Raw genomic sequence first — 23885 nt, forward strand, 5'->3', positions numbered from 1 at the left:
ACATTCTAAAAAATGTGATCTTCAAAACATAGAAATTTAAATAAAAAGTTTAAAACTAGTGTGCATACTTAATTTAAGCGACGGAGCAACACAAAATGCAAGTCTGCGCCGTTCCCGAGTTTTGTTTATGTTTAAACTACGTATATTTGGTGTGGTACTTTTTAGGGTTTTTTTTTTTTAAATAAAGCCTCCATTTACTTGAAAACTGTTCTATCTTCTAATATCGAAACTATTAAAAGTGTATGCATTGATTTCCTGCGCTGGCGTGAACTCTGCCTTTGAAATCTTCGAACTGGGACTTCCTTTGGTCTGGAGCCAATGTTTCCTGCAATGTATTGTGGATGATGAATAGTTTCTGCCAAAAGCCGGCGGCATTAGTATTACATTTCATTAAGCTCCGCCAAGGGAGCCTCCAATTGTCCTTTGACCGTTCCATCCTGTGTATTCATACACCAGCCTTTGACACCCAAGCTATTCGCCGCCTTTTCGGTGTACTAGATCAAAAGGGAGATATCTTTAATAATGGATATAAGAATCCGGGCACCTACCTTGCGAAAAAATACACCTGCAATGGTTGAAAAAGAGTTAGATAAATCAGATCAGTGGTGAACGACAAAATACCTTGCACTCGTCCAAACACCTCGAAATTGCAGGCGAACAACTGCTTGACAACTTCAGATCCTGCCATTATGTCGTCGGGATCTAGTTTTCGAAGCTCCTCTGAACTACCAGAGCCTGGCAATATCAATAAACACAATAAAGCCAAAGGTCTGGCAACCAAAATAGAATTATAAAATATGCCCATGGCGACCGTAGCCAGGGCGATAACACATACCAGGGCGGGTAAAAAAAATACCAAAATATGCTTATCGTGTGCATCGATATATATCGATACTAGCTGAAGTTAACCGTTGCTTTTTGACTACGTTGACTACGCATTGCGCGTAGTTTGGAATTAGGAAATTTATAAGAAAAAACTGAAAGTCCGGTAAGTATTCCCATTATAATTTCAGTTGTGTACCAAATAGTGGATCCATTACCTGCAACTTGCATTTCAGTGCCGGCTAAGGGGCAGCAATGGTGGGGGCAAAAAAACGAGCAGGCGGGCAGCTTGCGGGCTCAGTTCAAGCAAAAGCGCCAAAGAAAAGTACAGTTGACGAAAATCAGAAGAGTCAAATCCCCATCGCAAAAGTGGCAGAGGCTATAAAATTCAAAATTCCGGGAAATCCTTCGCCACACGTAAAGGTTGCTAAAATCGTAGCGCCAAACAGACACCAACGCTCTGAGCCTCCAAAAAATAAAACGTCAAATAGGGCTTCGAAACCTTCGCCCCCCTCCTCCGAGGAGAAACCCAAAGGCAACCCGGGAAAAACTACGCCCCCCGTCTCCGTGGAGAAACATAAAGGGAAACCGGAAAAAACTGCGCGCCCCTTCTCCGTGGAGGCACCGAAAAAGAAGATGAAAAAATCGGCCAAAAGCCCGGAAAAGTTGTGGAAAGATATTCAGAATTTGGCGCCCGGTACCGGAATAATACTAGATAGCTTCATGAAGGAACACAACGTTTCGCTCACAAATCTTAAAAAGAACGACTTGGTCATTGCTAAAAATATGCGAGCCCATGCGATGGAATCTTTAAAGAAAAAATCCGAAAATATAAACCTAAAGAAAATGTAAGGCTTGCCATTTGTGTACAGTTCCGACTTTCAGTGAAAACTTTCTTTCAGGTTGGGCAAAGCGGAGCAGGATTTGACCTATTTGAAGAGGGAACTTGTCGAGCAGCAAGAAAAGAATGCAGAGAACATTAATAAGTATACAAAAGTCCACAAAGAGTATATTTGTTGCGAGAAAAACTACGAGAATGAACTGAAGATCATAAAAGCGTGTGTGGAGAAGCAAAATGCCGACCTTAAAGCCTCTCAAACTCGAGTTGCTGCACAGGATAGCGAGGTAAGAGAAACACCAATATCGAAACCTTCTCCACCAAAAGAACTTTTTTTCAGCTGAAGAATTTACAGCGAACCAATCGCGAACTGGCTGCCGTCGTCAGCAAAAATCAGATTGAACTGGAACATGCACAAGTGGCTAACACTGAGATGGTGGAGTACAATAATGAAGTCACAAAGGAGTTCGAAGGCCTTAAGCTAAAATGTGAAGCTATGACAGAACAAATAGAACTTTGCGAGGTAATAACTAAAATCCTAGAATTATTTCCAAGTTTTCGTAGCCATCCAGAATACATTTGTATCCAACCCATTTCTTTTTTTTATTGCAACCAAACAAAACATTTTTTCAAGAAAACTAAACTATTCTTACTATATTTGTGGCTTGAAAATAAGGTCTTAGGACTACAGTTTAAGACCCTTCGGTTTAGAAATGAAACAAAAATGTATAGGGGTTTATTATTTAGTATTGAATTAATACTTATACATTAAGTATTGAAACTTAACTTTTTTTTTTTGGGTGTGACTATTCTAACCATATTTTTCTTTCAGGCAACGATTTCACAGCTGGCGACCGAGATCAATGAAAAGAATGTGATCTGCGTCGAATTTGAAGAGCGCATTCGACAGCTCCCAATAGAAAACAATAAGGTTTTATCAAAACTCCAAAATGATTTAGAAATCAGCAAAATAAGCTGCCTGGAGCACCAACGGTTGACTGATCAAGCCACAAAAGAGCTTGAACGAGCCCGAAATGAGATAAACACTTTCAAAACCCTTTTGGAGGAAAGGGATAGAAGCATTGCCACTCTCCATGACGAACTTAAAGAAATGAAGGCAAAACTGTGCGAGCAGGTTGATATCAACGAAAATTATGATCAAGAATTATTTGAAACTAAGTTAAAACACTCACAAGAACTAGATAAACAAGCGAGTGCTCACGAGGTAGGCTGAAAAATATATATATATATAATTTTAGTTTCCTTATCTTTGATTATTACATCTTCTATTAGATCGCTCTTTCGGAGCTGAAAGGCTTATTGGACAAGGGGACACTTGATTTCACGCAGTTGAAAAACAATTTTAAAGAAGTACAAAAAGAAAATCTTCTTAAGGTCTCCGAGCTTCAAGGAAAGCTTAATGAAATGGAGTTGCAGCGTACGAAGCATGAGGAGATGATCAAAAGTCTTTCCAATGAGCTTCAAATGAAAACTAGTAGCTATGAGGACGAACTGAAAGAACAGCACCAGCAGCTAACTAATCAAATCGAGGTTATGACATCTCAATTTAAGGTAGAAAGTATCCGCAATGCAGATGAAATTCAAACACTCAAAGCTGCGCTCGTTCAAAATGATTTATTGCTGAAAGCTGAGCAAAAGAACTTGCAAAGATTGTTAGCTGATCATGACAACCTTGGTATTTTATTTGCCAAGCTAAAGGATGAAAAGGAGAAAGTCACCAATGAATTATCGGCAGCTAAGTTAAAATTCACCCAAGAGCTGAAGTCCCAGGAGGATAACCTAAAGGTAACTTGCAATATCGGAAGTCTTAGTGGATAGATAGTATTATTTTTTTATATATGCAATAGGAAAAGGTATCCGAAATGCAGATGGAAATAAATAACAAAGAAACCGAAATGTTTGAATTGGAACGCCAGAAAAACGTAAGTCTATTAATTTTATTACTTGGCTTAAAACAAACATTTAATAACAAGTATGAATATCGATAGAGTGAAATGGCCGTACTTCAATTCAAAATGAATCGAATCAACAGCGTAATCGACCAACCAGTCCACAATGTGTCTACATCATTACCGAGTTCTAAACTCCAAGACTCCAAAACGGTGCAACCGAAAAAGGCGCACCGTTTGCTGAGCTTTTCAAAAAAATTAAGTGCTGGTCAACCACGGACTACTACCGTACACTCTGCAGACGAGGATGGGCAGCCTGTAGGTATTCATTAATTGGTATGAAAATTACAAAACTGATTTGGTTTTTGTTACAGTTTGCTAGCGCCAATTTAACTGGCAAAACAGCTCACAATTTGTCTCCATTATTATCGGATTCTAAACTGCAGGATTCCCCAAAAACACCCAAAACACAAAGCACACAAAAAAGGGTACAACCTGATGTTTCCGATTACTTGACGAGCTCTACAAAATATCGTTATGGTCGCCATCAACGGATTAACAGAATACATTTGTCGTCTGACTTTGAAAGCGAGGATGAGCTGCCTGTAAATACTTATGATTGATCCCGGATTACACAAATAATCGTAATTTACTTGTTACAGGTTCTAAGCTACAAACAACAAAAGCTGTCTGCTGTGGTAAAACCGCAACAAGAAGATTTGTTCGACACTTTGAAGGAATCGAAATAATTAAGCAAATTACTAAGTTCTGAAATCTAATTTCATTTTGTTTTCTATCCATTTAAATAAGACATGAAAATAAGAATACTGAGTTAGGAACATAATTCAGTTCTTTCTTTATCATATATAAACTACATGAATTCTTTAAATACTTGTATGAATACAGCAAGTTTTTAAGCAAAGAATTTCTTCTCCATTGTGTTACCTTAATTTGAAAAAAACATTTCGTTACGTCATGTTAAAAACTATTTAAGAAAAGATTTCCCCTGCGTTTAATAACAATAACAAAAAAATAATAAACTATTTAACCATATACTTATTTAAAATGAATTTCGTATTTTATTCGTTCAAATGGAATTCCAGCTTAAACTCTGCATGGCATTGCTTCCATTAAGAACATTAACCACTAAACAGATTTTGAAAGGTTACCAAAAGTAAAAACAAATAAAAATAACTCGGAATATTCCTCTTCTAGGATTTGATAACCCTAATCAGGCCGTCCACATCAGCAGGATCAAGAACGGCATCTGCCTGGATGCCGGCATCCTCCATTGCCTTTCCGGTTCCACTGCCAACGGCTATCAACTTTCGATCCTTGAGCGATACCTTAAAACTTTCAAAGAACTCCAAGGCACTTCGTACGCTGGATGGTCCAAAGAAGACCAACGTCTCCATTCGTTTAAACTTGAGTGCATGGCGCATCTGATTGACAAACTCTGGATGCGACCGACTCTCGTAAACCTCGCAGGCGTCCACCCGGAACCCCTGGGCCACTAGCCGCAGTCGCAGTGTGTGACCAACGCCATTGCCACAGGGCATTAGCAGCGGAAGATCCCTCTTGGGTCCGAAAGTCTCCACGATCAAGTCGCACAAATTGTTTGCATTCACTGCGTGATCGCCCAAAGTCCGCAGATTCTGCAATGTGAACCAAGCGGAGCTGTGGGTGTTCTTCCCCAGAGCGTAATTGTGCAAGGGTCGCCAGCAACTGGGCAGAGGCGTCTTGTCGAGAGCCTCGTTCACCGCCTGTACGCATCGGGGAGCGGCAAATATAATTCCCGCATATCTATGGGGCTCCTGCAGCTTCGCGTGCAACTGCTTTAGATTCTTAAACACAAAATGCGAGGGAGTAATGAAAATGGGATCCAGATTATGGTTGCGTAATGCCGGTCCGTAAAAATCATCGGAAGATGGGACTTTCAGCAAGATAACTGGACGCTTTTTACGCTCTCCCATAATAAAAATATAATTTATTCGGATAATAATATGGAAAATTTATTTTTTGTTTGTTGCGATCGATTTTTACGTACGGAATTGAACAGACAATACTTGAAAAAGTTCTCCGCGCTTATTAGGAAAAGTTGTTTTAAAAAGTGGCTAGATGATTAGAATAAGTCTGTTTTATTTGTACCTTTTTCTATTAGCTTTGAGGGATTTAAAATCATTGGGATTACAACAAATTAATACCAGAATTTATCTTATTGATCTCCAAAAAAATATCTTAAACTTTCACATACAGCCAAATAATTTCAGTATTTTATTCAAATCCCTTCTCATCCCACCAATAATTCTCCAAGTACTTTGTGGAATGTTATCACAAGCATTTGCATCGCAATCATTTATAATTTGTATACATTTATATGGAAAACAAGTGAGTTATAGACATAAACCAAGCAATCGTAAAAATAGCAAGTACAACAAATATAATTAAATCCGACTAGACAGCTCCCATTTGGAGAATGGGGGTGAATAGTTTGTAGGCCTTCTCGATGAACTGAACGGCAGATAGCATTTCGGAGAAGAATGTGCTAACCCGGGCCTTGGCCTCTTCCGGTTCTGGTTTGCTGCTCAGAACGGCAGCGAATCGGTGACTGAGTCCTTGCAGGTGCCTATTGAACTGCTGGCAGAGATTAACGACGCCATCAACCTCGTTGGCAGTGCTGTGATGCGGTTTTACTAGCAGCAGCTCGGCGATCTTGTGCAGCTTACACATCTCCAGGGCACACGCTTCGCTCAGAGCATGGATGCTCTTGGCATACGCCTGCTCCAGATCGCCAGAGGATGCCTCCTCGGAGTTGAGCCAGTCGAGCGACTGCGTCCAGTGTCTGTAAAAGGAGTTTTGGGAATAACTAGCATAATTTCTGTGCACTAAAACCATTTCCGGTTTCAAACATTTCAAGTATTTCGGTACATTTTAAACAATATGGAGCTTTAACTTTTGAAAAAGATAAGATTTAGACACAGAATAAATAAACTTATGTTTTAAAAAAGAGATTTGAATTGAAACCCCTAATTAAATAATACCCACTTGGCTATATCCTCAAACTGAATCCCCAGCTCTGCATCCTTAATGGTGTCCGCCAATCTGTCGTTCAGCTCCTGCGGCTCATAGTCTCCCTCGCTCTCCACATCCAGATCCTCCATGTCGAGCAGCTCCTTCACCTCGTTGATGGTCTCCTGCAGTTCGGCCAGGGCATTGCCACTGACCGCATCCAGAAGGTTGTCCAGCTTGAGGTGTGACTCCTTGGACAGGATTTCCAGGGCCTCGAAGTGCACCAGGCCGCAGTAGTTCTCGAAGAGGACCTCGAAGCGCAGCTGCGCCTTCTGCTTCTCCAGCTGCAGTTGCTGCAGGGACAGTTCCATTTGGTCGGCATCCTTTTTCGCCTCCAGTAGCACGGCACTCAGATTGGGTGAGTTGGCGTCCAGGCCGAGGAGCTTTCGCTTGTTCATGAGCTTGGGATCGTTGTCCTGCAGAATGGTCATGGTCTTTTTGCCAATACCTTCGAGTGTGTCCAGTCCGGTGTTGAGCACCTTGGAGCCCAGATTAGTGACGAAACCTAGGCCGAAGGCGGGCGAGGATTCGTTTTCATCTTCGTGGTGTTCGTCTGCAGCTTTATCCTTTTCCGGTGCGGTTTCTTTGGCAGCAATTTCCGCCTTTTCAGCGACATTGATGCGAGCCAGCTCCTCGGGATCGGGCACTCCTATGATTTGATTAAGGCCCTGGTTCACTTGAGTCGTTATGGTGCCCAATCCTTCGGTGGCGGTGCTCAGCACGGAGCTCAGTTTCCCGCCCCAAAGACCCCAGGATGATGAGGCAGCGGCTGCGGTTGTGGAACCCTGAAGTTTCCTGCTTTTCCCGACTTTCCACCGCTGCTTTTGCGTCGTTTATGCTCGCGACTTTCTCCTCCTGCTGCTGCTCCTTCTCCACGTGGACAAACTTGTCCTCGTCGTCGCCCCAGTCATCCCAATTGTCGTCCTCGTCGCTCTGCGCCCAGTCGTTGCCGCTCCCATCATCCTTTTTCGGGTTTTTGGACATTATTTGCTCTGGACTGTCTGCTCCACGTAGAATTTTTGCATTTGCTTACTGCAGCTGCCAACTCGCTGCGGAAAAACAGCTGCTAATCAGGCTGCCAACTCATTACACAAGCGATTACTACTTCTGCGCGGTTATGTTATCGGTATTTGAATATTATGTTTGCATTGTTTATAAAGTTTATGCAAAAGTTAAAAGTAAATATTTAGTAAAAGATAACATTAAATTATATTTTAATAAGCAAAGTTGTTTTTAGTTTTTTATTTATTAATTTTGTGATTTTTGACATTATGTTTCAGGTATATGAATATTACACTGTGTAGATAATTTAAGATATTTCTTAGGTATAATTAAATAATAATTAAATTAATTAAGGTAAGGCTCAATCAAAGTTTTTTTTAAAATAGTTTGTGTTTATTACAAAGAAAATTTGAAATAAGATTAGAAACAAGCACTGGAATGATTAATTTAAGACAAAAACTTTTTAATTTTGTACGTTGTACATTGTGGGTAGCCACGGAATCATTTGGCTTTTGCTCCTATTAGGAAATCATAAATAATTCGTGCTGCTGCCAAAATTCCTTCGCACTCCACCTCACCCAAACGCCCACATAGATACACTCACGCACACACTGTAAGTCAATGCATACAAATTGAATTGATATTAGTTTCTGAAATATTTAGGCTGCCAAATACCAAATACCAAACAAATGTGTCGTGTGTGTGCGCCTGCAGAGCTTTTCCCTTACTTAGGCACCTGTTTTCCCTGTAAATCCCACTTTTTCATGGCCATTCGTTTGTTTCTTATTTCGATGTGATGGCAACTTGTGTTCTTACTTGGAATAAAATGCAAATATTATTGTTTGGCTTTGTTTTGTTTTGTGCTTTTGTGGATAATTCGAACTTTGTGGGTCTACTTGTTGAAGTTGTTTGCAGGAAGTACACACATGTATTGCAAATTACAGTGACCACTTGTTTTTATAGTGACAATAGGTTTTAATTGAACGGTTTTTCGTTTATTTTTTTTTTTGCATTTTTCAAATAAAGGTACATGTTACAATTGCCAAGTGATTGATATTTGAGATATATATATAAACAATAAGCAGAACATTTTGTATATAATTAAAAAATATATTTTTTAGACCTAAAGTCGCCAAGGATTTTATTGAGCCCTCTGATATATACATTTACATTACTTCGTTGAGTCTCTTGATTTCTGTTCAAGTTCTCGTTTCAAAAGGAAACGCTAAACTTTCTGGTTCTGCCAACAATGTCCCACATTTAACTGAGCTCATAAATTAGAAAATCACACAAGCAACTATACAAATGTACGTTCATCAAAAACCGAAAAGTTTTACTAGCTGAGCTAACCAGCATATAACTTTGACAGGAACGTTGAAGCAGCGCAAAATTAACAAACCAACACAATTTTCACACGCACACACCTTTCGCATAAACAAGGAATTTTCATAAACTTGCTGCACACTTTTAGCCCGCCGCTGCCACAAGGTTTTCCAGCAAGAAACCACATGAATATTTCGTCAAGCCGGGAAATTTATCTTTCTCAGCAGAGCGTCGAAAGGTGGAGGATAGCGCAATCTCTGTGATATGAGTAATTTTTAATTAAAATCTTAAAAAAAAGAAAGGAACTACTTCCGCAAAACCAAAAACCGCTAAAATACCAGTTAAGCAATGAAATACCTTAGCACTTCTCTGCGAAATTGCCTTTAAGAGGGGCACTCAACGAATTTTACTTGTGGCTGCTAATTGCAAGTTCAGTGTCTTGTCTGGGCCAAAAATTAAATGTAAATTTGCCCTTTGCGTGTTTTGGGATACGTGAACCTCAAAATGGCTACAATTGGGGTAAAAACCATAAGTGTATTTATCAATTTTAGACACATGTTTATATTTATATTGTTAGGGTTGATAAATATTAAAAGTAATCGACTAAATTGAATAAAGTGTGCTAAGTAAAAATACATTTATATATTAACTATGTTAATTACCTGTTAACACGTAAATTTCTGAATAAGTAATTTTAAATCACTAGACATTGACTCTTTAACCTTGATCTCTAACACTTAGACCTTGTCCTTTGATCTTCCCCTTGGCAATTTTCTTTTTATAAAAGAAACATCTCCTCAATATCTGGCAATACAAAAGAAGAGTGTTTGGAAACCCTTGTCTCGACCCAAAAATACCCATACAATGTATGTGCAACACGAAATTAAACTTGGAAATTTGTTTTAACTATGGGCAAACAAGGGAAATGTGGGAACCCCGAGGAGTTGACAACAAACATCGATGAGGCTCCATCACAAAAACTCACACACATCTTCGTTGGCTGCCAACTGGCAGCATTGTCAGACAACTAATATGTGGAGAGGAGCCACGAGGATGTGGCACCCACTTCGCAACCCACATTGCAACCCACTTTTTCGCCAGGACAACAATGTTATTGATACCTCCGCCAAGCCCCGGACAAACAAGAGAACCCTTTTGGCAAGTTCCCCCGAGCATATTGTCTCAGTGCGTGTGTCTCTGCTCAAATTTTATTCCCATCCACTTGATGTTTCTTTGTAAAGACTTCTGCCGGCGACAATAAACCAAACTTCCAGCTGTTTATTAACATGTTTCTCTGTCAATATATATATATATATATATTCGCCCATCTATAAATACACGCACGAGGATATGTATATCCAATGCCAAATTGACGATGCTGATGACGAGGTGGCTCAAGCGGGGGGAGGAGGTGTGATGGAATCCGGACCCGGAACACATATCTCTGCCCTACAAGTATCGCTTTACAAGTGGAAAAATTCCTTTAGGCCAAAGTGTGCATTAAGAAGATTGTTTTACTATTGTTGTAAGACACCCAAAATGTACACATTTATCTTTACTTATAGATACCAACACACCCAAGGAGATACTTTAACTACATGAATATTGAATGCACTGAGAGAAAGGTATGGTAGAACTTGTAAGTTAAATAGTAAACGTCGAAAAATGTATAAATTTAAATCATTATGTAAGAGTAATTAAATAAGTTACTTTGTGAATGTTTTCGAATAAAAACAGGCCACAAAAAGCAATATATATATTTTGTTTCCATCGGCAAACAAGCAATTTAAATTGATTTTAAAAATTTTTTTGCAGTGCAGCCGCACGAAACTTGCCCACAGGCGAATGCTTCTTGTTCATCTCGTCCTTCGTCTTGCTTCCTGGCACTTCTCCCATTTGCTCCTTCGGCATCTAGAACAGCTTCCTTGCTGTTGTCATTCCACTCAACAAAAGGATTCAAATTTCATTAAATCTCATACAAAAGTATCAAAATGCCATTGTTGTCATGGCACAACCCACCCACTCACACACTCACTCACTCTCACACACACACACTCGTCCTTCGACTGCATTCGCCAGGACCTTCGCTCGCACTTACGCACACATTTGAGCTGGGAACTGGGTCTGGAAGGCTTGACGTCTTTAGCTATTGGTAACTGCTTTTACTTTGGGCCTTTCATTCGATTTACGTTTGAAGTTACCCCATATGTGCCCATGTTTTCGTAGGAAAGGGGCGAAGTATTTGCCAAGGAGGCGTTTCCTGATCGCTATCTGCTGTAATGGAAAACTAATAGACAACCGGCGAAGAAAGCTGGAGAGCCTTTCAGACCTGCTACCCCTGCTGCTTAAAGCTTATTCGCAGCAATTGCACTCGTTTGATTGCCCTAAATCCCCAGAAAATCAGATATTATTGCCAAATACTGCGATATATGATCTGCTTAAATTGGGCTGTGGGAAATCACACCTGCCTGCCGGTGGCATAAATATTAACTGGGGAGTCGTAAGCTTATTACTTTTAGTCTACTTAGTCCCGTTTATTTTTTGGGCAATAGTTTAGAGGTGTGCTGAGAAAAGCTATTAAAAATCGCATTCTAAAGAATTTTTACTTAAACAATTTAAGGTTACATTATAATATAAAACAAATGAATTTGAGCTTTAAATAATGATTTTAAAATGTCACTGTTTTATCTATTTTAAATAGATTAGTTCAAGTATTTTTATTAAAGAATCAGTAGTTCAAGCTACTAGAGTTGTAAAAATTAATTTCTAAAATTTAACTATTAGGTACACTAGGTATTAAATAATTCTATATCCATTGGAGATTATTTTGTTTTGGTTTTTATGAAATGGTGATTGTGGTAAGGTCTAATCAGCCTCCAACATTCCGAAATGCCCCTTACTTCCAGGGCAAACCCCGTCGCTCCAAGCCAACATGTCTCTTTATCGTTAGAACTTTTCAAATTGCTTTCGCATTAAAAATCAGTAAAATGCGTTTTCCGCTTCGCTGCAACCAGGTCGTTATGTCGCACACTGTACGAATATATATATATTTACACATATGTACAACCAGAGTTTGGCTCACATCAAGTGTCATTAAGTTTTCGGTGATCATATCCTCGGTATTTGGTTTCTTTCAGTTTCGTCAACTCATCAAGGTTTGGTCTCACAAAAGTTTGGCTGCCTTCCCTTTCCGCCCCTGTGTTTTCGTGTGTGGGCGTGGCCCTTTGGATTTAACATTTATGTGTCGACTAAGACAGAAGAGAAGCCACAGGATGATAGTCGAAACATGGCCACAATAAAATTGCTGCAAACAATGTGGGCCAGGCGAACAAATTTTCCTATGTCCTCGTCCTTCGACCTCGAATAAAACCGCAAATCATTGGGCAAAACTGCTGGAGTTGAGGCCAGATAACTGACCAGAAATATTACACATACGCCGTGTGAGTTTTATGTGACTGGGACAATTTATTTTATGATTATTCCATGAAACGCATCGGTAGTTTATAATTTAAGTCTAAAGCTGTTTTTCTGCCTTTTGCCTTTACAGGGACCAAAACTCGATTTGGTATTAAATGAGATTAGTTTGGTAAATAAATTTAATTTTTCGACCTTAAAAGTGAGAGTAAATTACTTTTGTTTGTGTCTTAGCTTGCACACGCAATTTAATTGAGTTTTGAATTTGAACATCAATAAAAGCATAAGCATACTATTAGAGAATTAAGCCACAAAGATTGAATGGCTAACAGCTTATTTAAAAGTTCATAATTAAAATGCATGCAATACTTTTTATTACTTTACTTTTCAAGAATCTTTGAGTATACCTTAGCTTATGCAACTTTCTGTTTTCGCTTTCGCATTGTTCTTTAATCATTACTGTGCTGAATCGCATAAGAAATCACGTTCCACGCGGCTTTCGAATGTCAACGAGAAGAACGGAATGATGCCACCAATGCCACGCATGCCACTAATGAGGCTCGTTAGCGTGGTCATCCAGCTGGCTACCCCTTGGACTCCCTATCCCTTCTCGTCCATCCACATCCACATCTACATCCACATATACAGCCACCCACGTTGGCTCATTGGGCGGGTAATGTATGCAACAAGCCGAATTGTACGAATTGTACGAATGTTCGGTACTCGTACTGGCAAATCGATAAAGTAATTTGGCCATGGCCAGTCAACCTGCTTCTGCTTCTGCTTCCACTTCCACATCCACATCCACATCCACTTCCCCTGCCGCGATCATTTGGCCACATAATTTTGTTTGGCACAGCAGCACGTAGCCGATGGCTGAGTGACTGGGAAATCCGGGGAATGGCTACGGATTCGGATGGGTTCGCCTAATTGCAGCACCATCTTGCGGTTATGCGTTCTACGTGCGTTTGTCGCACGTCCGGCTAATTAAAATTGCATTTTTCGTACGCTCCACACAGGTTATTGATATGGCCCATGTGGATATATATATAGTGTATACAGCATACATGTGTGGGGATATGGACACATTGGTTTATCGTGACACCAGTTGGCCATCGCTTATACTGGCCATATTTCTGAGTGCCTTCTGTGGGTTTGATGAAGTAGAGGCAGTTGGAGGATGAAAGGGAAATAATGGGAAAAAGACAACGCATATAATGTATGACAATGTAAATGCCATTTAAGGGACATATATTTCATAGATAAAAGAGAAAAATATGCCGATACAAGTAAATTGTCAAAGATTTATTAAGCTTCACAAAACGTATAAAAAGTTGGATCTAAATGATAAGGAATATGTTATCTTCTAGTAATTCATATATATACACAACGTGTTATTAAATTCTTGACCTTTTTTGAAAATAATAAAGTATTACTAAACTTTATTTAACGCCAGACAAATGTGAATTTGTTGGAAAAACAATGTTGTCCTAGTTGGTTTTTGACCATGGCCATATATTATTACCAAAAATGTATACATTTTAAATATGACTTTAAATTGTGGAGGCAGAACTTCCTAAAAGGACTGCTTGACCACCTTACCATTTTGAATTTCCTAAATTACCCCACCTGAGAGCAGTTTTGTAGCATTCAGTCCACCCATCTATCTTTTTGGTTCCTTTCACCATCTGCATAAAATCAATCAAATGAGCTGAAACAGTTAAAAGGGTCACAGACCCCCAATGAAATATCCCCAATAGGCCTAATTAATTGATTGAAGATGTCGTCGGAGGGGCTTTGGTTTGGGTCCCCTCCAACTGCTTCCCGCATTCGCCAGCTCACTTGCACCCTTTTGTTGTCGGGGTCACAGTTGCAACTGTCATAATATTGACTCATTGCCTTTGTAATTAATGGTGTTAAGACTCGCACGCCATTTTAATGCAATCCAATTGACAGGCGGCATCCGCTTCAAGGTTTCAGCATTTCCCCCCATCGAGGCATCATCTGGGGGATATTGATTTCAATTATAATGATGTAGTACAATGCGCGCTGGACCTCCATCGATCTCCATATCTCGGTTTTACTTTCCCCATTACCCCAAAGGCATGTTAACTAATTGCTAACCTTCTGGCTTGTGCTACGAATATTAAATTGGAGGAAGGGTACTTAATTTCAGCAAAGAAGCTGAGTTCGCTACTTAATTGGTTAACTATTTAATGAGTAACAAATGCGCGCTTCAATATTAAATGTTTCCAAAAGAAAAAAATAGGAAAATTCAAATAGTTTATATAACTTTATTTAATATGATTGCAGCCAAACAAAATTGTTACATATGTAAAATACTTGTAAAAAACTATGAATTTACTATTCATTCTGAATATAACTGGAGCTCTCGAAAACTGAATATAGTTGAAGGGTCTTGAGACACTGCTCAATCATCATTGAAGCTATCATCGCTGTCCAAATCAATTTTTCCAATGTGGGTATCGGGGCACTTGGGTTTGATGTTAGCCAAAACAGGTTCACCATCAGCTTTGAAGCCATTTTTGCCACGAGTTGGGGTTTTTCCCGCGTATTTCCAATGGGAGACTTTGTTTTTCTTTACCCCCTCATCTTTGCCACGGGAGGAAGATTTATCCCACAAAGCCAAGCCTTCAGTTGGTATACTTCTTGGTCTATTCGGTGTTATGGGTTTTTTGGATGAACTTGGAATATTGTCGGTACTAACTTCGCGCTTATATTGCTGGAATAGAGTCTCGGCCTGTCGTTGTTTGGCATCGTAGGGACCTTCTTCGCCATGACCAGGAGCATACTTAGCCTCTGGTGGCAAGTCCTCGACATAGAATTGTCTGTCGGGTATGTCCTTGTAAGCGTCACTATCTTCCGTCTCATCCTCGCTGTAATCCGTGTCCAAAATATCGGACTCAGAGCTATCTAAGTTTACTTTCGAAATATCTGTCTTGAATGATCGAGGTGGTGGTGTTTTAGCCTTGTTGATTGCGATAAGTCTTTTAAGGGGATCGTTTTTAATGAGCTTTCGATTGCTCTGAACAAGTTTCTCATGTTTGATGCCCTTTTGGGTTCGCAGGTCTTCGAGCTCCTCTCTCAACTTGCGGCATCGTTCAGTCATGGAATGTAGAGGATCCACTTTATTGGCATCCGGATTCAATTGCCAGTCGCGCATCACTAGTTGAGCCAGAAGGGGAAGATCCTTTGAATCGGGTTTGAGGAGAAGACTTTGCTCCATTTCACTGCGATTGGCCGCACACTCACCCGTCTCCATGCGAAATGTTTCCAGGGTGTGCCTGTAGCCGAACCAATGAAAGAACTCCATGACCAGTTGATTTATAAGCTTTATCAGGCTCCGATCTGCGGATGAATTGGCTGATCCACCGGTAAGAGGTCGCTTTTTGGACATGTCCTGCTGGCCCCGCATCATCTGAAGCACCTTTATGTGCATTTCACTTCGAAGTATCGCCATGGTCCCATTTTTCTCCAACTGGCTTTTGATGTTCTCCTCCATCAAATGCTCGTAGGCAGCCTCCAACTTAGTCTCATCCGAACTCATACTTCCCAATTTCTTTTTACCCGAATTTACAGAATCAAAATAAAAACTTTATAAATTTAACTTCTACGCCGTTGTTGTGAACAATTTGTGTACGTTCAATTTGACCTTTAGTACAGTTGTGGGCAGAGGTTAAACATTTCAGTTTAGCCATTTTTCGCACAGCCTCCTTCTGACTTGATTTCGTTCTAATTCCATTGGCCTGTGGCCAGGTTTTCTTCTAGTGTCTGCAAAGTTTATTTCAAATTTTTCTCCACCTGAATCAACTCAACTCGTTAATCATGCAGATAACCTTAAGGTTGGACCAGTCTGTGCATATTTTAGCCATTAGTAGTGGGTGCTGAACCCAGATTTTGGCTGGCAATGATATTTATTTAAAAGTTTAATTTGTATAAAAATAAGCTTGGTTTACTTTTAAAATGAGTTCGTTTACTTTGTTATTACAATACATTTCATTTGGTTTACTCTTAAAATGAGTTCGTTAAGTTTGTTATTACAATACATTGGAACCATTGTTAACCAGTAGAAACTCCGCTAGGTAGTAAAACCAATAAATGTTCCTTTAAATGCCATAATTAGCTGCTGCTCTTAATTAAACTGGCACAACTGCAACTATAGTTAATAGCTTTAAGTTAGTTGGGAAAGAGCTATAGAACTTATCACACTTAATGGAACTTAAAAGTTTGTAAACTTTAGAATAATATCGGAAATTTGTTGGAAACCCAATTCTAAAAGATTACCTTGGATTCATATAAAGGATGTTAATGCAGAAACGATAATTGAGCAAATAAATAGTTTAAGATGGACTGAAAAAAGGATCAAGAGAAATGGTAGAGGAAAAAATTATATTCAAAACTTTATCAGGATCAACTTCTGGGTGTCTTTTTTTCATGGGTGGTGAACATTTCTTTCATTTATTTGTAGGTGCTGCAAAAAGTTTGCTCAGAAATTAAGCTAAAGAAATATTTAATAACTATTTTCTTGCCATTTTTTCCACATTTTTTTGGGCTTGTTGGGAAAAATTATCTTTGCATTTGCTTTTAATTTTTGTAATGGAGTTTTTAAGAGCGGATAGTGGAGGGGGGTTCACAGGGAGAAGCTTATTTATAGCCAGACAAAAGTTTTTTGAGAATCAAAATTCATCGGTGAAAAACGCCAGCCATATTGTCCTTAAAGTTTTCATTTCTGCTCTTCCTTAAACATTTGTCCAACTAATTAGCAAAAGTGTTGCCAAAACAACAAAAAATCCTGCCGAAATCTGTAGATATACATATCTATATATTTAGCTCAATGCTGCGCCATTTCCGGTTTATCTCTCAACTAATTTTTAGTTGCGTCTGTAGCAAAGCAAAGCCAATTAGGCAAAATGGCTGCGACACATTTCCGCTGGTTTGCTGAGCCATCGCCAGCCACTTAACTGATGCTGGGCCAAGACCTGACCTACCATGACCTGACCCCTTGAACCCTTGGCCAAAAATGAGTCCTACCGAATATTGGGCTTGCTGGAATATATTGCAGAAATGAATTACAAATAGAATATAGCCAACATTTTTTAGGCGTAGCTTCACAGAAAAATATCCTTTAGATATCTATCATTAATAGATTAAACATAATAATCTTCCTGATAGTTTACAGTTTTTTCCATCATTCTATAATATTCGCATTTGCCGCAATACAAATAATATTTGTACTTGCCTTGATGCAAATAATATCAAAATATTTAAATATAAATATTATATTTTAATATTTTGTGTTTAAAATATTTTTAATGCTGTGGTGTTTTATTTTTCATTGTTGTTATGTTATAATTTTAAAAGTTTTTTTGTTTACATTTACATTTAGACTTTGTTTGTAAAAAGATTAAATCTTAATCGATTTGGTAAAAGTTTAAAAACATAATAATAATAATTATGATTGTTTATATTAAAAGTCTGTTATTATTTTGATGGATTTTCGGATTTTGGTTATAATCGTAATTTAAAAGAGAGAATATAGGGTATGTTTATTTCGCTGATTTCCAAGGAATTGCTTCTTTTCGCTATTATCATTGTCGTATTGTTGTTTTTGCTGTCACACTTTCGCATTGCTAATCGCATTAATTATGCGTTTCTCCCATTTGCTGCTGGGCCTCAGTTTCAGTATCTGTGTCTGTGCCTGTGTTTCTGGGTCTGAATCTGGATCCTCTGGCCTGCAGGCGAAATGGCCAGCAAATTGAACAAAAGCAAACTGCAGGCAAAGAAGGAAAATAGGGGCTGGAGGGATATTAATGGAGGGGGCCACTTTTCAAGCATAATTGCCTCTCAAGGGAATTAAATTGAGCAGAGAATTTCTTTGGCAACGGCAGCGGCAGCGGCAACAAAAGATGAAGACGGGATTTTATTTCATTAATTATCAATTAGTTTTTGAAAGTTGTTGCGCCTGATTTATTAAGTGGACAGTGGCTGGCATAACTTTTGAAATTCCGTCCTCAATTTTCTTGATCAAATTTCTATCAAACTAATTAACCAAAGTGTTTTCCGGATACAAATGATGGGCGTGTGTGCCGCAAATTAATCAGTAATGTTGCGAAAAGTGCTGGCAGGCCAATTGTAAATAAATTAGTATAATTTTTCAGACCATCCAACTTGAAAAGAGCTCTCAAAATCAATTTGGCTTGTCCCAAACTGCTTTTGACCAAATAGACTTAAATTATTTAAATTAGTTGATTGAATTAATTGAGTTAATAATTCCGTATTAAATTAAAATATAATTTTCCTAGCCACTGATTAGGTAATTATCTTTTATTACTTAGTACCATATTAAAAAAAGTAAAAATAAGCAGCGTGTTCTTTCTTATAAAAAATCAAAATTTATTGAATTTATTTAAAACAACTTATGTACTTCCTAATGGTCTTGATCATGGCCTCTGCCTGTGAGTTTGATGAGTCGCGTAAAATTCCGATGACCTCGGAAATGCCTCCGCCTGGACGACCTCGTTGAGCTTTTGTGGACAAAGCGAACAAAACTCCTGCGCAGGCTCCCCGCTTGCCCTCCCAATTCTCCGGACTAGGATCAAGTCTGCAAATGAATAATGTTTATTATTCAAATTCCATTAACCACAAATTTTACTCACTTTTCGAGCATATCGAATGCCTTGGCTGCCACCCAAAACTCGGCACACCTGTAGCACTCATTGGCAATCAATTGCAGCAGGATAAAGGCCTCGGCATTTGTGTCCCTGGTGATGAACACATTCCATGCCAATTCCGGATGACCGCAGTGTATGTGACACTTGGCCAGGATCATGCAGTAGGTGTGCTGGTTCTTAATGTCCATGTCGGAGATCTGCATTAGCAGCTCCTCCGCCTCCTTGTAATACCCTGTGGCGCATTTCGCCTGGGCAAAATTATAGTTGAACACATCGTCGTTCACAAAATAGCTGCGTATGGAGTTCATGTACACCAGCACCTCCTCGAATTGTTCGTAGAGGAAAAAGGCCGAGGCCATGCTTTGACGACCTGGTATTGTATCGCATTCTGTGGCCGAACTGCCCACCAAATGAAGATTCTGCTGGGCAGTCTTGATGTGCTCTTTCTGCAAGCGAAATTAAATTTAAAAATAATACAATTTTGGTAAACAAATATTTACCGATCCCAGTTGTTGTCCGAGGGCAGCGTGTACCACACCCTTAAGAATGTACTCGTGCGGTGATGTGGGCTGCAGTTCCTTCATCAGAGCATGGGCCTCCTGCACATCGCCCTGCTTAAGATAGTATATGGCCAGATTCAAACGAGCCTCTGGAATGATGTTAAGTAGTCCGGGCAGGACGCGTAGAGCCCCCTCGCCATTCCGGAAAACGACCAGGTTGTGGCGCAGAAGATCTGCCCCGAAAGTGCCATTGTCGGCTATATTCTTGATCTCCTGCTCGGCCACTCGGCCGTTGAACAAACGAAACCGATTGCAGGCCTTTAGGTTTATGGCAATGGTGCTGTCGCCATGCTGACTGAGATACACGTCCAACACCTCCTGGGACATGTCGTAGTAGTCCAGCTTGTAGAAGCATAGGGCCAAGTACACATTTATGGCCTGGTAGTCCTTGTTGTCAACCAAAACCCGCTTGTACACATCGATGGCCTCCTGGTAATGGGCACGCATATAGTGCATTGAAGCCAGGCTGAGTTGTTGCTCCAAACTCGCAGAATCCTGCAGCTCCTCCTGCAACTGGACCCACTCCTCCTCGTTGCCCAATTTGTGGGCCAAGTGGAACAGAAGTCGATGCTTCAGCAGGTTCTCATCGGCATTGGCCATCAGTTGGTGGGCCTCCTCGTACAGGCCCAAGTAGAACATGCAGACGGCCAGGTTGAGATCCACCTTGCCATCAGCACTCGCGGAACTCTGCTGTATGGCCTTGTACTGAGCGAGGGCCTGTTGGTAGTCACCCAGATGGAAGTGGCAAAAGGCAATCCACTGGTCCACCTGACGCTGCTTGGGCCCATGGGCACCCTCCTCCTCGTCTTCGTCATCGTTGGTGTACTACAATGGGCAACCACATCAGATTAGCTATTATTATTATTATTCTTTGAACTAAAAGCAACAGTAAGTAAGTTATAGGAGCTTTAGCATCGGGAGGCCTTAAGCTATACCAATTATATGGTTAATATTTAAGATTTTGGTTTTGTGTTTTGTCTGTTCACTTAATTAACAAGTGATAATATACTAAACATATTAATTATATTTTATTGACTATGTCTGGCTTATGTAAGAATGTAGTAATAATTTAATAGTTATTTTGGGTTATGCTCCAGATTGGATAAAAGGTGGATAGAGTTGAGGGTTTAGCTATTAAATCTGACCAGTTAAGTAAACCACACGATATTTGGATGATGACGTGGAGAAAGATTACGATTTACTTAGAAAAGTAAGTACCGATTGTTAAAGTAAAAAATTCCATATGATTTAATTTGTGGTCTAGGCTTTGCTTTAAAAAAATACATTTCTACATTAACTTAAAACAAATACATAAATTCCCATTTTAAAATCACTATTTAAAAGAACATGCATGCGCTTGATTATAAGCACAAAAGTTTACGTCACTTATCTAATAGTGACTAATAAAAGCGGGGTACACTAAAAGTCAAAAATGAAATGCAAAAATTAGCTAATCGAAAAACAAGTCTGAGCCAACTGCAGATATAAAACAGGTCGATCTCAGCATACAAAAGCAAGTTTTTTTTTTTCGATATAACTAATATTATGCTATGTGGTAGCACAAAAGCAATTATTAATGAGCAATGCTAAAATGTCTTTGAACCACAAGAGTTAAATTTCATTGTTTTAATTTTAATACTCAGGTTTTCCAATAGACGTTTGATGAGAAATCTTTCAGATATCAACGCGAGCTATCAATAACGTAAATCGATTAATGTATTCGGACTAAAAGATGCAAAATTATACGCGTCATTAAGTTATAAGAAATTCAAAAACGAGTCTAGGCCAACAGCAGCGGCTACACAACAGGTATAAAAGAAGCTGGCATATACTCAGATTGCAAAGTGATCTCCTACCATGAAGTTCTTTGCTCTGATTGTGTTCCTAATAATCGCGTTAGTGGCCGTTAAGGCGGTCCCCGATTCGCCTTCTTTCCTCAAATGCCTCGATGAAATAAGTGATCCCGAACTTTGTCTCAACTTCAAAGATCAATTCCCTGAAGATGCTCCAGCAGTTCCGGTCGACGACTACACTTTCGAAGCTAGTTCTGGATAAATTACCTTCCCTATCGTTGAGAAATTTTCGACCAACTCGAATTCTAGCTGAATAACTTATTGTGCAGAGAGAGGAAAGCAGCTTTGTTGCTTTACAAGTTAACTCAATAAAAATATTGTATTTTAGTTTGTATGTTAATGGTGTTTCTTTTCGTAGTCATATTCAAGGTCTAGTAATACCTAACCAGTTGTCAGTTATCATAAAAATATGCTAAATGGTATGTATGACCAAACTCCAGCCTATTAAATCGAAGCAAACAGTAAAAACAATCGAGCAAAATTAAACAACAAGAGACTTAGTTTACTTAGAAGAACTGAAGAATTCTAGCTATCGGCTGAACTAAAATATATATATTTTTATATATTACTCTGCAATGTTTCTCGAAATATAATGACACACCCTGCTGTTCCTAAGCATTTCGTTTCGATTGTCCACCGAATTTAGAGCCAAAATAATCTCTACGCACCTCCAGAAATGCCCTGGCACCCGTGTAGTCCCGCTTGATGATGAAATCCTCCAGGGAGGCCGGTGCTGGGGCCTTCCTCGCCTGCCTGCCCACTCCGAGTCCGCTGCCCGGGCCTCCACTGGCGTTTCTCGAGCTCGCCGAGTCGGTTTTTCCGCGTGAAAGTATCTGGGCAAAGAGCATAAGTACCTCCAGAGTATCTGACAACATTTCTTTTTTAGCCACATTTCCTTACCATATTTTCAGAGCCTTTTTTTTCCCAGGATTTGCGCTCCTTTCGCCCAGCTAGCTCCTCAGTGTTTTGGTCTTGTGTTTTGCGTTTTCTGTTTTCAGCTCGGAACGCTTGGTTACGGTCGCTTGGCAACCTACATAGCGTCGATAAAGCAGTTCGACCATGCCTCACTGCGTTCAGCAAGCGCCCTCCAGGATCCGTGAATGTAAAGTAAGTCTATCCGTATCCTTACCCTCAACTGTAACTGTGCGCAGGAACCAACTGTTGATCCGGCAAAACAGCCACCCTTGATTCTGGTGATGCCTTCTTCACTTGCCCTGCCGATGTCAGCAAATATGTATGACTTCGTACCCTTTTTATTTATAAAATGAGATGAGATGAGTTGTACTCTTGAGCTTTCCTTAAAGAAAATCTTTAAATGGTTTGGAAATAAATATTTGAATATTTGAATCTATGCACTGAGGACTTCTAGAAAATTATACTTTTGCTAATAAAAAAGAAAATAACTCCAAGAAATTGGTTAAATTTAAAAAAAATTTTTATTTGAATTTTAAATACTACAAAATCTGTAAGAAACTTCTATCTATTCATTGTTTGCTTTAATAGTTAGAAAGGTTAAGAGTATTTTTTGCTGGCTAACAGCAGAATTTTCCAGAATGTTTGCAAATTTATTGCATGCAAATGCTGTAAGACTTTGGTCAGATTGTGGCACAGCACCAGGGGACAAAGGTAGACTTACGGCACGCATTGTTGACACAGTTCCACATTCGTGATGCTTTTCCATTTGCATTTTCATTTTGCCATTTTCTTTATTTATAAGACGCACACGAATCATAAATATGCAGGCTGCCTCCAGCGTGAAATGCATGCGTCAATCCAGACGCCTCGAATACTTTCAGAATTCCTTATTTATCTTCAACTTTGCTGACACTGCATAATGGCTCAGACATTCGTATTCGAGTGATAGACATGACTAAAGAATTTTGTTATTCCAGAGCAAATTCGAACGCCATCAAGTGGAAAAACAGGAGAAAATAACAACAACCCGTATTAAGGAAATCATTCAAAAATGTTAAATATTGCCTTACCATATAAAAGATTCTTTAAAGCATGGCCACGTAAAGTGTTTTAAGCGATATATTCTTTTTATTAAATATCCTGATTACCCTTATTAATTTGGCAACCAACAAAACATCCATAAACTTATAGTTTATTTATTATTTATTTATGTGTAATTTTATTTTATCTCTAACAACCGCAAGTAACGTTCACTAGAACCCCAAAATACAGGCAACCGAAACCAATTGAAAATAAAAATGCGGATAAAAGATGAACAACAATCTGTTCGTTGCGTACAATAAAACAAGATAAAGCATAATGCCAAACACCAACAACATGGCAAACAAATTTACTTTCAAGTTGAAACATTCCGTATTTTCTCGTCCGCTCCATATATAGTATATTTCCATCTGCCAGCCGTTCTCATTTGGTGTGGGCGCCTTTGT

At 39.3% G+C, this 23885-nt stretch overlaps 7 protein-coding genes across 7 annotated transcripts; 2 read left to right on the forward strand and 5 right to left on the reverse strand.

Moving 5' to 3' along the window:
• Positions 1 to 56: 56 nt before the first annotated feature.
• On the reverse strand, positions 57 to 806 carry LOC128252612 (acylphosphatase-2). Its single transcript, XM_052980478.1, has 4 exons — positions 622 to 806; positions 549 to 565; positions 385 to 494; positions 57 to 325 (listed from the first exon to the last, which is right to left on the reverse strand). The coding sequence occupies exons 1-4, from the start codon at positions 803 to 805 to the stop codon at positions 211 to 213; spliced, it is 426 nt and encodes a 141-aa protein (XP_052836438.1). The 5' UTR covers position 806; the 3' UTR covers positions 57 to 210.
• Positions 807 to 847: 41 nt separating this feature from the next.
• On the forward strand, positions 848 to 4460 carry LOC128252609 (putative leucine-rich repeat-containing protein DDB_G0290503). Its single transcript, XM_052980475.1, has 10 exons — positions 848 to 988; positions 1059 to 1670; positions 1725 to 1947; positions 2001 to 2183; positions 2493 to 2885; positions 2954 to 3466; positions 3529 to 3603; positions 3670 to 3888; positions 3945 to 4175; positions 4233 to 4460. Exons 2-10 carry the CDS (start codon positions 1078 to 1080, stop codon positions 4317 to 4319), a joined length of 2517 nt encoding a protein of 838 aa, XP_052836435.1. The 5' UTR covers positions 848 to 988; positions 1059 to 1077; the 3' UTR covers positions 4320 to 4460.
• A 166-nt stretch (positions 4461 to 4626) lies between these two features.
• Positions 4627 to 5702, reverse strand: LOC128265996 (uroporphyrinogen-III synthase). The gene has a single exon (XM_053002261.1). The coding sequence runs from the start codon at positions 5541 to 5543 to the stop codon at positions 4782 to 4784; it is 762 nt and encodes a 253-aa protein (XP_052858221.1). The 5' UTR covers positions 5544 to 5702; the 3' UTR covers positions 4627 to 4781.
• A 185-nt stretch (positions 5703 to 5887) lies between these two features.
• On the reverse strand, positions 5888 to 7695 carry LOC128265989 (protein FAM114A2). Its single transcript, XM_053002256.1, is given in 3 exon segments — positions 5888 to 6412; positions 6616 to 7428; positions 7430 to 7695. Coding segments are annotated over 3 exon segments (1395 nt in total). The 5' UTR covers positions 7624 to 7695; the 3' UTR covers positions 5888 to 6024.
• Positions 7696 to 14652: 6957 nt separating this feature from the next.
• LOC128255858 (uncharacterized) lies at positions 14653 to 16098 on the reverse strand. The gene is made up of 2 exons (XM_052985659.1): positions 15652 to 16098; positions 14653 to 15564 (listed from the first exon to the last, which is right to left on the reverse strand). Exons 1-2 carry the CDS (start codon positions 15944 to 15946, stop codon positions 14810 to 14812), a joined length of 1050 nt encoding a protein of 349 aa, XP_052841619.1. The 5' UTR covers positions 15947 to 16098; the 3' UTR covers positions 14653 to 14809.
• A 2703-nt stretch (positions 16099 to 18801) lies between these two features.
• On the reverse strand, positions 18802 to 22481 carry LOC128259212 (intraflagellar transport protein 56). Its single transcript, XM_052991463.1, has 5 exons — positions 22384 to 22481; positions 22152 to 22316; positions 19571 to 20455; positions 19056 to 19516; positions 18802 to 19000 (listed from the first exon to the last, which is right to left on the reverse strand). Exons 1-5 carry the CDS (start codon positions 22384 to 22386, stop codon positions 18802 to 18804), a joined length of 1713 nt encoding a protein of 570 aa, XP_052847423.1. The 5' UTR covers positions 22387 to 22481.
• Positions 21486 to 21893, forward strand: LOC128259221 (uncharacterized). The gene has a single exon (XM_052991474.1). It carries the CDS (start codon positions 21488 to 21490, stop codon positions 21683 to 21685), a length of 198 nt encoding a protein of 65 aa, XP_052847434.1. The 5' UTR covers positions 21486 to 21487; the 3' UTR covers positions 21686 to 21893.
• Positions 22482 to 23885: the final 1404 nt, after the last annotated feature.

The sequence above is a fragment of the Drosophila gunungcola genome, chromosome 3R (genome assembly GCF_025200985.1).
Source record: "Drosophila gunungcola strain Sukarami chromosome 3R, Dgunungcola_SK_2, whole genome shotgun sequence".
NCBI classification, from domain to species: Eukaryota; Metazoa; Arthropoda; class Insecta; order Diptera; family Drosophilidae; genus Drosophila; species Drosophila gunungcola.

Excerpts from the sequence above, each read along its gene's own strand:
- LOC128252609 (XM_052980475.1), top strand. The coding sequence starts at position 1,078 with ATGGTGGGGGCAAAAAAACGAGCAGGCGGGCAGCTTGCGGGCTCAGTT. Across the intron at positions 1,671-1,724 it reads AATATAAACCTAAAGAAAAT|GTTGGGCAAAGCGGAGCAGG; the intron begins GTAAGGCTTGCC and ends ACTTTCTTTCAG. Across the intron at positions 3,889-3,944 it reads CAGACGAGGATGGGCAGCCT|TTTGCTAGCGCCAATTTAAC; the intron begins GTAGGTATTCAT and ends TTTTTGTTACAG.
- LOC128252612 (XM_052980478.1), bottom strand. The coding sequence starts at position 805 with ATGGGCATATTTTATAATTCTATTTTGGTTGCCAGACCTTTGGCTTTA. Across the intron at positions 326-384 it reads TTGGCGGAGCTTAATGAAAT|GAAACATTGGCTCCAGACCA; the intron begins GTAATACTAATG and ends AATACATTGCAG.
- LOC128255858 (XM_052985659.1), bottom strand. The coding sequence starts at position 15,946 with ATGAGTTCGGATGAGACTAAGTTGGAGGCTGCCTACGAGCATTTGATG. Across the intron at positions 15,565-15,651 it reads AACATTTCGCATGGAGACGG|TGATGCGCGACTGGCAATTG; the intron begins GTGAGTGTGCGG and ends TGGCTCAACTAG.
- LOC128259221 (XM_052991474.1), top strand. The coding sequence starts at position 21,488 with ATGAAGTTCTTTGCTCTGATTGTGTTCCTAATAATCGCGTTAGTGGCC.
- LOC128259212 (XM_052991463.1), bottom strand. Across the intron at positions 20,456-22,151 it reads GTGCCAGGGCATTTCTGGAG|TACACCAACGATGACGAAGA; the intron begins GTGCGTAGAGAT and ends TGCCCATTGTAG. Across the intron at positions 19,517-19,570 it reads TCGGACAACAACTGGGATCG|AAAGAGCACATCAAGACTGC; the intron begins GTAAATATTTGT and ends TTTCGCTTGCAG.
- LOC128265996 (XM_053002261.1), bottom strand. The coding sequence starts at position 5,543 with ATGGGAGAGCGTAAAAAGCGTCCAGTTATCTTGCTGAAAGTCCCATCT.